Raw genomic sequence first — 14,253 nt, 5'->3', positions numbered from 1 at the left:
CAAAGGATATTTAGCCATTTAATATTGGGCATTCCAACTACTTTTGCTATCTAGGTTGCCATGATGTATGAAGTTACAATAAAAAATGTGCATTTTTAAATTAAATTTGTTAATGTTTAAACACGGAAAGGTTACAATATTTTGATCTTTTGTTATTTACTGCAGTTACACTATACTTAAGTCTGTTTTATGTGTCTAGATATGCAGTGCTGCCACAGAATTTGCATACTAAAAATGTGTTTAAATTACATACAGTAGGCTTTCAATTTGCAGAAACATAATAACTATTTGAATTAGAGTAGCCTCAGGCAAAGAAGCGTAGATGAGGAGGTGTTAGTGAGGCTTAGCGTCAGTGAGTTGTTAAAATTGGGCCTTTAGGCAGACCAAGTCTATTAGAGTACAATTTAGTGAGTAAGACTTGGGATAATTACAGCTTTACTACTAGACACAAAGTGATCTCTCAACGGCAATGCTTTAACCGCCTGAGCATGCAATGCACAATGACTCCCCCTTGCACAACAGACTCTTTTTATCTGCCAGGTCACGTTTTGAGTCCACTTTAATCATGACAAAGGATAGTTCTGGAAATTACGTCACTCATTCCAGTCAAGCTCTCCATTTGAAATACAGCAGAAGACCTGGAAAGCTGTTACAATTGAGTATGTTAGCCATATTACTTACACTCAGGTACTTAAGCAGTGATTTGCTCTGTTCCAAAACCTAATGAGCTGCCTACAGAGGCAGCATTTTATCCTGTCCTAAAAAGGTAGGCAGCTTATTCTGCATACCAAGGGTACGTTTACACCACAACGATGCACTACAAACAGAAACGTTTTTCCTACGCACTTTAGAAAAGTTTAGTGTATAGATGACAACGTTGTCAAAAACGATCCCCACTTAAACAGATCCACAAAGATTACTAAAAAAACAATGTAATATGCATGCCAAGCCAGTAAATGGCGATGCTTATAGACAGCATTCATGTAGTCTCCTCTGCGCTTTTTGAATGAGACGCAGGGTTGCTGTATATGTAGAGCCTTCTAATTCAAATCACTTATGCGGTTCCATGTCAGTTAGCTAGTGAGCTGCTAGGTTTTGGAACATTATTTGTATTTCCTGTCTTTGCCAATGATGTCACACATCCTGCTCTGTTGGCATATGGGACAGGCAGAGACTGGAGTTCAGAGAACAGTGGAGACATACATCAGATTGGCTTCAGCAGTGAGAAAACACTCTCATTCAGCAGGGGTTGCACATCATGAATTGATCAAGAGCATGCCTCAGCTTCAGCAGCTCAGAGAATCTGGAACCAATAATCCCACTTTAGTGTTTCTGTAAAAAATGAGAAGGAATGATAGGAGAATTGCTGTGAAATGTGTTTGGCTGGCTTCAGAATCATATCATGGTGTAAAGCAGGACATTTTTAAAAGGGTATTGTGGAGACCACATGTGAACATTGCCTGGGTACGGTTTTGTTCTTTACAAGCAAGTATCTATATAGTTAATATTGTACTATTGATGACTAAATATTTGTTAGTGAATGTAATTATTTTAATATATGAGCTAAATATCTATGAATATCTATAGATAAATCAGGTTAAATTTACTCTAGTACAGTGGTCAACTGTTTGACTCCAAGGCACCCCCCGTTGTTCACAACAATTTCTGAAAGCCCCATGACTTTACTCATTTTTATTAATTTACTGGATGGAGATAAAAGGATAACGTTTTTTGAGCTTGTCATAACTAAAAAAAGGTGTGCTTGTTTGTGATGTTGCCAGTGGTTTCTAAGGTGTTGTGAGAGAATCTCAGTGTTGCTATGTAGTTGCTAGGGTATTCTGGCCCTTATATATGCCTCAGGGAAGTCTATATGTCTTTTTATGCACCATTTTACCCAACATAGACTTAAAATTTGTATTTTTTATACTCTATTTTTTCTAAAATTTGTATACTCCAGTTTCCTGCTTAAATGAACACTAGTGCCAGGAAAACACTAACAACTTTTATTCCTTTTCACATAAATTATGATCGATTAAGACATATTTTCACACAGTTCTTTGCACAATGCACAGTGTTATGACCTCTGTAGTGCATGACTTCTGAACTAACACATTGTGTTGTTGGCATCACATAACCAGCTCGATATGTATAGCTTTTCTAATCCAATAAACTTGCTTGCTAGTTCACCTGATACAGCATTACACTTGGGATGCAGAGCTCTCGGGTACGATTCATGACAAGAGAGATCAAAGACTTGTAGAAGCATTGTAGTTGTTTTAGCAAATGCATTGTTCTCGTGTTTGCTTCTGTTAATGCTATCAGTTAAGTTTAAGGTAGGGTTTAGTGTAGGTAAACTGTTATTTTTAAATGCAATCAAGCTTTAGCCTTTTAGCGCCACTCAACAGAAATTTTATTTCCGAACTGCCACAATAAATGCAACAACCACCGTAATAAAATGTTACCAGATTCACATTAATCTATTTAGGATAAAACCAAACGTGCTTTTAGCTAACTGGACATTTCACTTCCTGAAAAGAATCCTGAAAAGAGCAAGAAATTACTAAATTTCATTTTGTAGAATTTGTCTTAGCAAGAGCTTGTCCAATTTGGTTGTGTTGTCAAACATCATGATCACCTCATTTTCATACTAGAACCACCAGTGGTGACGGTTGAACCTCGGAACCAGACGTTCCGCTCCGGTCAGGAAGTTTGGATCAGGTGTTCGGCCAAAGGCTACCCCTCACCCATGGTGGTGTGGATACACAATGATATGTTCATTCTGGGCTCCAGCAGGTAACAAACACCTTACTTTTCAAGTGAGTCTCTATTTGTTAGCTTTTACTGTAGTGTTCCTAACTTGTTGTGCTTTGCTCACTCAGGCACAGAATGACCCCTGATGGCACACTGGTCATCAGGAACACTGGGCCGAAGGATGCTGGGACATATGGATGCTTAGCGAGTAATGTGGCAGGAACAGACACTCAAAATGCCTTTGTCAGCTACATTGGTTAGTAAAGACAAACATTGTTAATAGCACTAAATGAAAGCAAAAAAAATGCCTAAAATGTTTTTTTTTTACTACTAAACTTCTTACAACTGAGACATTTGACTTATTCAGTCCCACCCTATGGTTATACTCTAGTCTTTAATTACGTTTCCTGTGATCTTTACCCCTCTATAGAGTCTCCACAGGTGACAGTCCCTCACTCTGACCTGCTGATTGGTCTAGGACAAACAATCATTATGGAATGCAGGGTCACAGGAGTTCCACATCCTGATGTCCTGTGGTACAAAGGTCAGCTTGTGTCCTCCTAAACCTCTGGACATCCTACTGTCCTGTATGCACTTATTCTGTTTTGGCACTGTCAGACCTAATGTACTATATGTTTGATCTTTAGGTGACACACAGCTAAAGCCTTCTGCAGTTTTAAGTATGGATCCTCAACGCGGCACTCTGAGCATTCAGCAGACTCTGGACACACATGCAGGAGAGTACACATGTGTGGCAGTGAACTCAGCTGGCTCTGCACAGGGGTACATCACGCTGGACGTGGGCTGTAAGGCTATATTATATATACCCTTTATCCGAATTAAGGTTCTCACACCTCCAAAATCCTCTGATTAACTCTTTCCCCGTCAGCATAAAAAAAAAAAAAGTTGCCAGCCACCACCAGCATTTTCAAGCATTTAAATAAACCCAGAATATTTTGTTAGTATGAATTTTTGAATATGAAATGAATCAGAACAGACCCTCTTTTTTATCAATACTTTGGTGTGTTGGAAAGTTTACAGCAAAAAGCTGAGAAAATCAATTTTTTGTCAAAGACTACATCTGGATCAGATTCAGTACGATAAGAGTAGATTGAGTCACCAAAGCTTCACAGACCTATTGCACTTCCTGGGTGGACATTTCATTCAGTAACATTAGGTCATTTTGATTTATATGCTGTTGTTGATGATCACATTATTTTTTATATGCATCTGTTGCATATGATATTGCTTGTTTCTGCTTCTTTCCTGTGTTTTGATCTATAAATACTGTATGGCAGGGAAGCGTTTTCTCATAAAAAAAATTAGATAACTGGTCAATGGTGGGGAAAGGGTTAAATTACATACAAAACCTACTCTTTTTTTCTACTCTTGCCAGTATGCAGAACTCGCCACTGGACAAAAAACCTTAAACACCTCTGACTGGCCGTTGTGTTCAAGAAATGACATATTCTAAATAGAAACCTTTGATGCTTTCCACAGCGCAAACACAGATACGTACCAAATTGTTTGGCAAATCTATTTTGCCAATATGCTATTATTACGGAGAAAACTAACCCTAGACCAGGAGTTTATGGGCAGCTTTTCCCTCTAAAAGCAATCAGAAGCAGCAGCAGTCAGTGGTTTAAGTGAATAAGTAAATTCCACTCTAGTCTCAAGTCTGTAGCAAGGGGAAGGCTATGCCTTGCCCAGCCTTACACATGCTGTCCCTTTACTTTCTTTTAGCTTTGGTTGAAATTAACTTTATATTGTATTTTTTAGTTTAACACGTTTTCATTTTCAACTGCCTATTGAAGATCCCTACTTTATATATAAATGAATCAGAATACTGTTTTGTTCTTTATAAATAGCTCTCGATTTGTTAAACTGTATTCCACAGCTGCTCCTCAGTTCACACAAAAGCCGTCAGATCTGTCTGCTGATATCGGCACAAACGTCACCTTGCCGTGTCATGCACGAGGCCACCCAGAACCTCAGCTCTCCTGGAGACGAGAGGACAATGTCTCACTCTTCTCTCAGCGACGTGGTCCCAGTACTGTCTCTCAAAAAACTGATGGGGGCCTTTTCATCACAAGTTAGTGCCTCTCTATTCATTTTCTCTCTCTCTTGAGTTTTTAACAAAAACTGCAATTAGTCATCATTTTTATATTATAATATTTATTTATTTAACAGAAGGAATGTTTCTAATAAATTCTACACTGGATGCTGTTAAACTGTAAATATATTTGCATGTAAATAATTATATATACATATTTTGTGTATAACATTTAGTTAAATTTCTTATTTACTTTTCATTATTTATAAGAAGATACAAGTAGATTTTCAATGAATTTTACAATTGCAAATGGTTCATATGATTTTCTGTCCTTTGCCTTTTAGACCTCTGGGTAGAGGATGAGACCACCTATGTGTGTGAAGCTCAAAACCACTTCGGCAAAATTCAGGCCAAAGCCAAAGTCACCGTTACTGGACTCGGTATGACATCTGAAATAACTCTTCAGTCATAACTGTAGCATATGTTTCATGTTAATGCTGATCCTTCTGTCAGCAGCTCTCTTGAAGAAAGAAGCTTGTGTGGGATATTAATTGTTTTGCACTTCCTTTATCTTAGTTGCATGCACATTTTCTTGGCCTGAGGCCCATAAGCTTTAGCTTGCGAAGTTTGGGTCCATGTGAATTTACAGTAAAAGGCTCAGGGGTATATGTGTTTCTGGTTAAGAGAGAAAGGGTGCTATAATAGAAGACCAACACCAGAATTAGTTTAGATTCATTCTCTCTGGCAAGGGCTATATACTGCCCCAGATGTGAAAACTAAAATAAGGCATCCTTTGAATTCAGGCATCCTTTAATACTTTGTCTATGACAGCTGTAGACCCAGCTGTGGCTCACAGTACATTTCTGGCATCTGCAAAAATGCCCTTATTTACAAGCATCTTAGATTTTTTTAATTGTTTTACAGAAAGCAGCATTTTGAACATCATTTCATCATATTTTCTGAATTTTCTGAAAACTGGTACTGCAATCCCTATCCCCTCTCCCCCTCCACCCTGACTCGAGGTTGCCAGATAAGCTGCAGGATCCAGCAGGAACTTTTGTAGCTGCAGCTGTGGTAACTAGAGCAGAGCTGGCAACCCGTATGCAGAAACACTACTGACTTTGTGATTGGTAGATAGGTGGAGGGCGGAGCTTCAGGCCAAAACAACATCAGTTGAGGGCTGCAACAACAGGTTTTAAATGACAATATCCTGGCAGACTACTGTTGTTAGTGATATAAGTATTTGAAATTAACATGATTTCTTAATGTCTAGTGACATATCAGGACCATTTTATGATTAATTGAAACACATTTCTTACATATAGTTCCTTTAACCTGGTTTTAGCTAAAATTTGTAAAACATATAATAACATTTTGTAAGATTCTTCAGATTTTTGATAAAATTCATCAATCTGGTGCACTTTTAAATTCAAAATTGAAGGGCTTCAACCTATACTCAGAGAAATACAAAGAATATATATACTATATATACTACAAAGAAAAAGTCTTTTCAGTTGTGATATAGTATCAGGCTACATTACATTACTTAATTCTACTACTAATAATAATAATAATGTTATGAAAATAATAGCCATATATTGTAAAACAAATGCAATGGAAAAAAAATTACACTTTCATTTTTACTTTTGTCCTAAATTCTATAAATGAAAAAGATAAAACCGTGAGCTTTTATTTTGACGGAATATGCAGTCAAGCTTTTATTCTGGCAGAAAACAAGTTAACAAATGTGTCTCACTACAAATCTAGTGAAATGCTGTTAATATCAACTATGTAAATGTGAAAATAATGCGAAACTGGTGCCCGTTATGTTCCCAAATGCTCGCTAAAATTAGCACATGCACAGGTAGAGTTCACACTGCATTCATTCACTGGGAACTGGTATTGAAAATCAAACCTACGGAGCTGTTCATAGGCTGATCACGTGAGTGAAGTGCGCACTTCTCTTAGCGCACCACTAACAGACAGTCTTTTGATAACACGCTATCGATTTTAGTTTGATGGCTATGGTTCAAAACACAACATTAAAGATCTTTTATGTTATTATGAGAAGTTTAAATATATTTTCTGGCCACCACAGTCTAGGTAATCAATGGGATGCACTGAAATCTCTTTGCGGTGTTCAATGTTGATATTGTGGCAGGCCACCACAAATAAATCAATGTATGGAAAACACAGGGAGTACATGTTGGTGCACTTGAGTAGGTTTAATGTGTGTGTTTCAAGAGAAGGCAAAACATCTTTTTTTTTCCGATCAATACAGTTTACACTGTGACTGGAGGCTGCTGGAGGCTTTTAATGATAAGGGTCTGTTGGTTTTGTCATGTTGAAGAACACGCTGCATTAGATCAGAAATGTCTCCAGTGTAAGCGTATCTGTGTGTGTGAGGGAGTGACTGTGTTTTTGTGGTCCTTTAAAAACAACATAACATCGAGTTGAAGCTAAAGGTCACTAATGAGGTCTCACAGTGTGTCTCAGCCATCCCATAAGTCTGCTCTGCTTAGCCTTAATACCCCAGTGACGCTTTTTATGTGTATTCCAAGGTATCCATGGAAATTCAACAAGCAAAACACCAGAGGTGCGGCCAGTCCACTCAGTTTTCAGTGTCAGTGTTTCCAGTGAAGACTTAACCATCCTCTGTCTGATTCAATTAGGAAAATTACATCTAAAATGATCAGGTTTTTATTTAAAAAAATAATAACAGGATAGGATGCATAACACCTCAGGTTTTGTTGTAAATGGCCCGTTATTGTAAGCGTGGCATGTGTAGCAGGTAGACTTTTTGAAACGACCCTATTAATGTCTGTAGCATTCTCATATATACTACAGTTCAAAAGTTTGGGATTGGTAGGATTTTTTAATGCGTTTAAAGAAGTGTCTTATGCTGCATTTATTTGATCAAGAAAAACATAAAACTTTGAAATAACTGTTTTAAGATATTTTAAAATGTAAATTATTCCTGTGATGGCAAAGCTTAATTAACAGCAACTATTACGCCAGGCTTTAGTTACATAATCCTTCATAAATCATGCTGATTTGGTGATTGACATTACTTATTATTATCAATGCTTGAAAACAATAGCTTAATTTTTAATGTGAACACCATGATAAATGTTTTAAGGATTCATTGATGAATATAATTTTTTATTTTTTTATTTATTTGAGCAAAATCTTTTGTAGGATTTATAAATTACATTATAAATATCTTCACTGCCACTTTAATCAATATAATGTATGCTTATTGGATAAAAGTATTCATTTCAGTAATACTTCCATAATGCTGTATATATTACAATCCTAATATGTGTATTTTGTGTGCAGTGTCTCCTTTGATAGCTCTGAGTCCCACAGTGGTCAGTGTGATAGAGGACCAGCAGGTCACTCTTCCTTGTGTCTTACTAGCTGGAAACCCCCTTCCTGAGAGACACTGGCTACATGACAATGGTTTGGTGAGTTAACACGTGCACACACAAACACGTAGGTCCTGAAATCTGTGCAGTTCATGTTGTTAAATATTTTTACACAGTCACAATGATAAGCATAATTTACATTTGTCATGAAATGTCTTTTAAAAAAAATGTTTTTTACATTCAAAAACATCATAAGGAATAAATGATAGGCTATTTTCTATCTTGATTTTGAGCCTCTCTCCTGGAACTTTTTATGGGTGTGCCGCACTGGAGACTTGGAAGTATACGGCAACTGCTAGCTTATTCGATAAACTTTGCATATTTAATGAACTTCGGCTCCCCCGCGAGTACACGTGAGGGATTGTTTTGAAAGCATGTGGGGAAACGGTAACCGGAAAGTTTCCCCCCCAAAAATGCCTCACTGCAGTCAGGCAAATAAAAGCATGATCAAAACTTCTGCAACTGCAAATATCATGAGAGAGTGAGCATCACACTTGGTAGCCCATCTGGAAAACACGTAGCCACAGGACGTTGGGCTTTGCGAGCCCTGGGCCATAGGCTACATGTCCAAATTTGATCAGTGATCATAAATCATAGCACAACGCCTCAAAAAAAGGATTCTCCAGCACTGTGACAGCGTGCTAAGGTTTGTTCAGTTAGACACATACACATAATCAACAGATATCAAATGATCTGTAACAATGCAATATTATCACACACAAAAAAACAAACATTTTTAGTCACACAAGTATGTTGCTTCATTTAATCATGTAATCTCATCCTGTCTGCAAATCCAGTCTCTTGTCTACAAACGAATCCGGGATGAAATCAAGGAACAAACGTGCAATGTCTTCCCCACTTGAGCTCGATATTCATTAAAGGGGGGGTGAAACACTCAGTTTCAGTCAGTGTCATGTCAATCTTGAGTACCTATAGAGTAGCATTGCATCCTGCATATCTCCGAAAAGTCTTTATTTTTTTTATAATTATATAAGAAAGATGCGCTGTTCCGAGTCTTTCCGAAAAAAGCCGAGCGGGTGGGGGCGTGTCGTGTGAGCGGAGCTAAATAATGACGTGTGCTCGCTGCTGCTATTGTGTTGAGTCGAGTGCGTCGTAAAGCTGTGTCAAATAAAAATATGGCTTTTAATCAGATACAGCCATACATCTATGATCCGGAATCAGACCCAGAGGCTGCAGTTGAACAGGAGCAGCAGCAAAAACGACTAGAGCAGGACGTCTCTATGTGGTACAAGTTATACACTAACTATATAATATGCTTAGCGGCTTGTGTTATTTACATATTTATACTTGAATTATATCGTCGTATTTTTGTCTTTGAAGGTGTACATGTGGGAAGTGCAGTTGTGCACGTGTGTTTGTGTGTTTACGCGTGGTTTGTGTAGACAGGTTAAGTTAGTGTTTACATAGAAAGACACGGAATAGTAGCGCATTTGAATGAAGAAGCGCGCTTATTTAGTTCAACATATTTCCCCCCTCTTTGTGTATTGTTGAGTGCTTTTACAATACACAAACATAAAGTTACACATATAGTGGCCAGCTAAACAAATATACACGCACTACACATCCCATGCTCCATTGATCAATTAACTATACGTGATCATGTTTGGGCTACGAGCATAGGCAAAAACACAGACATTTGAAGCAGTCTCACTCACCGCCTGCGGTTCTAACGTTGGGACTGCTCCATCATTCAGCATTAGGCGATCGGGAAAATCCGGCGTCGAGCTGGGCCTTGTTTATGAAACAGTCGGCACCGAAATGCAGCGAACAGATATAAACATTCGCGCAACTCAGTTGCTGATCCGGAAAAGCAAATTACATCCACTGTTGCCTTAACGCGGGGGTTTTGGGGAATCTGTGCAGGACTGTCTTGGTCTGGCAACCAAAAACGCACTTTTTTGGTGACATTGTTATGTGCACATCACCTGTCCAGCATCCTACAAGCCAGCGCTTTGATGGGCGTAGCCTGTTACTTTCGCTCTCTCCCTCTCTCTCTCTCACGCGCTTCCGGTAGAATTGTCCGTAAGGCCCATACAAGGAAATTCCGCCCCCATTAACGTCAAAGGGGACGCATGATCTCAAAAAACTTGCCGAAACTTATGACTTACCGGAAGTAGTATTTTTGACAAAGAAATACTCCCATCAAACGTCCACCTTAACTTTTGAAACTTTGTCTATGTTTAGTATGGGATTCCAAGTCTTTAACAGTGTAAAAAGATCAGTATGCATGAAACAGCATTTCACCCCCCCTTTAAAAATAAAGTTAATCCATGCATTCACAATATTGGATTCCGAATGAAGCTTTAGCGGCATATTTATTGCTTGGAAGTTCAATCCGGTTTAGTTCTATGTAGGCCTATGTCATGTCAGGCACGAGTCAGTGGGCGGGGCTACAGAATCAGGCATTCTTCTGATGTTGAGGTGGCGTTTTACCACACGCTGACGTCAAGGGTTGGCACATTCTTAGATCTCTTGTTTGCTGGGGCTGGTGTCAATAAATGCTTTTCTTTAACTAACAAGGAAGTATTTCAGCTCTGAAACTTAGAGGATAATCTTATATTACCATGACCTTTTATATATCAAAAGCTCAAGGGAAAGTTGATTTCTCAATTCATGACCCCTTTAAATGTGTGCTTGTGTGTGACCATATGTCAGGTTACATCAAGTCCATATGTGACCGTGAGACGTGATGGTAGTCTACATATAGAACGGGTCAGTCAGCAGGATGGGGGGCAATACACCTGTTTGGCAGAAAATGTGCTGGGATCCAGCAACCGCACCAGCATACTCAATGTCTATGGTAAGATGTAAAACAAAAACATACACAAATAATAAAATATACTACCATTCAAAAGTTTGGGGTCAGTAACATTAAAAAAAAATACAAAGAAAAAAGGTTTAGTTTCTGTGGATCCAGACCACTATGACATAGCCCAGTCTTCTGCTTCCTCTCTTCTATAAATGTATACAATAAGGCTTTATTTCCCTCTGCCTCACTAAATATGCCCTCATCATTCATTCGTGAATTAAAAACAGAACCAACAGTGTGAGCAGAGTACTTCAGAAGAGAAATAACAGAGAGACAAAAACTCTCATTTTTCAAATGCAATCAGTCTTAAGGAAGCAGTCTACCTTCACCAATGGAAATCAATTAGGCCAAGTGAAAGTCTGAGACTACATTATTATAGGAAAGAGTACAAGGCCTGTACAGTATCCTAAAAAATGTCAGAATACCTCCTCTACAGTGTTCCTAAATCCCTCCTCATACTCAACCAAGTGCTTCTATTCTACATCTTTTCTCTCTCTAGTGATGCCCACTATTCAACACGGCCCTCAAGTATTCAGTACCATTGAAGGGATGCCCATTTCTCTGCCATGTCGTGCAAATGGAGTCCCGAAACCAGATATCACTTGGTCTAAGGTACATGTGCTTAATTTCTGTCTCTCTCTCTTTCACACACACATGCTCATACAAGAAGGATTAGGACAGGAAACTGACTTTTGATGAAAAACTTACCTGGTCGGAATTGTTTTTGTTGCTCTAAAACCCATCATGTTCTGTTAAGGGTTATTGCTTAGGGATTTAAATGTAATTTTAAATGTAATGTAGTTTAATTAGTTAGCATAATACTGTTAGTGATAGAGGAGTCAAAATATCAAATGAGCACCTAACAAAATAATGTGACATAACAAGTTTAAGGAGTTGGAGTTAAAGAGACACCCCCACCCCCCACTTCCTAAAACTTTTCTGATCACATTATTTTATTAGGTGCTCATTTGATATTTTGACGACTTCATCTACATACAAAACCACTAAAATTGCAGATCTGTAATTTATCAGTCGCACTATTTTAGCCTTGCATTGCACCCTGATGCTTCTATCAAATGAATGTGTGATATTTCTTCAGCGAGGCAAGTTGCTGGATCTGACTGGCAGTGTGTTTTCTCTGGGTGAGGAGGGGAGTCTTCATATCGTCTACCCCAGTGGTGAAGAATCGGGCGAGTTTGTGTGCACAGCCACCAATGCTGCTGGATATAGCTCCAGAAAGGTCCAGCTCACCGTCTATGGTTAGAGCAGCTTGATCTACTGATAAGTTTTACTGGTCCTCTGTTGTTCTTTGATTCTGTAAAACATCTATGTTTCCCTTAGCTTTGTTTTTTCCTGTGTATTCGTGTATTCGCATATACTTTGTCTTTGAAAACTTGTAGTCAAGCCCAGGCCGAGCGGTGTTGATGGAGTAGAGCTACAGAATATCTCGGACAAGCTGTTGGAGATGTCAGTAACAGTGGGTGATGATGTCACACTGCCATGTGAGGTGGAGAGCATACCTCCTCCCATCATCACCTGGGCCAAAGACAAGCAGCTCATCTCCCCCTTTTCTCCCAGGTATCAATTTTGCTAACATGTCTCTATTTCTTTATACATTTTAGGAAGAACAATTCAAGTTATATGTGAAAAATACACAAATAGTTGGGATCTTATTTATTAAAAAAAAAACAATAGGATAATCTTAAATATAAACGTGTAATTTCCTAGCACAACGTAAAACCCAGGCCTGATCCTCTCTCGTCCTTCACTGTCGCCACTCCTCCTTTCTGCTACCGTCACTCCTCCATGAGACTCAAGACTAGTGCAGTGCGTAACTGTCGCTCATTATCATTAACAACCGGCCTTGTCCCGCTCTCTGGGTCCCTCAGCCTCTCTGCTCTCCACAATGATTAATAAATAATCTTCAAAAAAAGATATAAAGGCTTGCAGATATTCAAAATCTAATCATACGTAAGCTAATAAACAAATATGACCACATTCTCAGCATTCAAATATTTTTGTGCATTTAATTATAGTCACTATTTTATTACAAACCTGATTCCAAAAAAGTTGGTACACTGCACAAATTGTCAATAAAAACAAAGAAATGATGTGGATATTTCAAATTTCAATATTTTATTCAGAATACAATATAGATGACATATCAAATGTTTAAACTGAGAAATGTATAATTTTAAGGGGAAAATAAGTTTTCAATTTTATTTAATTTTAAATTTCATGGCATCAACACATCTCAAAAAAGGTGGGACAAGACCATGTTTACCACTGTGTGGCATTCCCTCTTCTTTTTATAAAAGATAAAAAGAGATTGTTTCAGAGTCTCTGAATCTTTAGGTGATATTATGTACTGTAGATGATGATAAATTAAAACTCTTTTCAATTTTTCTCTGAGAAACTCCTTTCTGATATTGCTCCACCATTTTTTTGGTTGTAGCATTGGGGGAATTGGTGATCCTCTGCCCATCTTGACTTCTTAGAGACACTGCCACTCTGAGAGGCTCTTTTTATACCCAATCATGTTGCCAATTGACCTAATAAGTTGCAAATTGGTCCTCTAGCTGTTCCTTATATGTACATTTCACTTTTCCAGCCTCTTATTTCTACCTGTCCCAGTTTTTTTGGAATGTGTATCTTTCATGAAATCCAAAATGAGCCAATCTTTGCCATGACATTTCAAAATGTCTCACTTTCAACATTTGATATGTTATCTATACTCTATTGTGAATAAATTATAATTTTATGAAATCTGTAAATGGTTGCATTCATTTTTATTTACAATTTGTACAGTGTCCCAACTTTTTTGGAATCGGGTTTGTACTTAGAATACTGTTCAAAAGTTTGGGGTCAGTATTAACATTGTTATAAAATGTTTTTAAAATGTTACACTGATGAGCTAAAACATTATGACCTGTCACAGGTCAATATTGTTGATCCTAACAAGGACATATTAAGGTCTGGGTAGATTAGATGGTAAGCAAACAATCAGTTCCTGTAATCAACACATTGGATGCAGGAGAAATGGATAGGAATAAAGATCAGAGCAAGGGTCAAGTTGTTATGTCAAGGTGACTGGGTGAAAGTATCTCTGAAATGCATGTGTGGAGTAAAAAAAAACATACCACATTTTTAAACGATTGAATAATTCAGTCAGTCACTCATCATTATGCATG

At 38.0% G+C, this 14,253-nt stretch overlaps 1 protein-coding gene across 2 annotated transcripts in view; it reads left to right on the top strand.

Annotated features, from left to right (window-relative positions):
- The window catches only part of hmcn1 (hemicentin 1), a 97,384-nt gene that overhangs the window by 39,171 nt on the left and 43,960 nt on the right, over positions 1-14,253 (top strand). For both annotated transcript variants that reach the window (XM_067417756.1, XM_067417755.1), the window contains exons 12-22: positions 2,652-2,793; positions 2,880-3,007; positions 3,182-3,295; positions 3,399-3,557; positions 4,649-4,843; positions 5,149-5,244; positions 8,144-8,271; positions 10,909-11,053; positions 11,562-11,674; positions 12,162-12,321; positions 12,463-12,640. In XM_067417756.1, coding sequence (XP_067273857.1) covers positions 2,652-2,793; positions 2,880-3,007; positions 3,182-3,295; positions 3,399-3,557; positions 4,649-4,843; positions 5,149-5,244; positions 8,144-8,271; positions 10,909-11,053; positions 11,562-11,674; positions 12,162-12,321; positions 12,463-12,640 — 1,558 coding nt within the window. The remainder of the gene's footprint in view (positions 1-2,651; positions 2,794-2,879; positions 3,008-3,181; positions 3,296-3,398; positions 3,558-4,648; positions 4,844-5,148; positions 5,245-8,143; positions 8,272-10,908; positions 11,054-11,561; positions 11,675-12,161; positions 12,322-12,462; positions 12,641-14,253) is intronic.

The sequence above is a fragment of the Pseudorasbora parva genome, chromosome 15 (assembly GCF_024679245.1).
Source record: "Pseudorasbora parva isolate DD20220531a chromosome 15, ASM2467924v1, whole genome shotgun sequence".
Taxonomy (NCBI): domain Eukaryota; kingdom Metazoa; phylum Chordata; class Actinopteri; order Cypriniformes; family Gobionidae; genus Pseudorasbora; species Pseudorasbora parva.
Note: the sequence above shows the minus strand (reverse complement) of the source record. Positions and strands in the feature narration are given on the sequence as shown.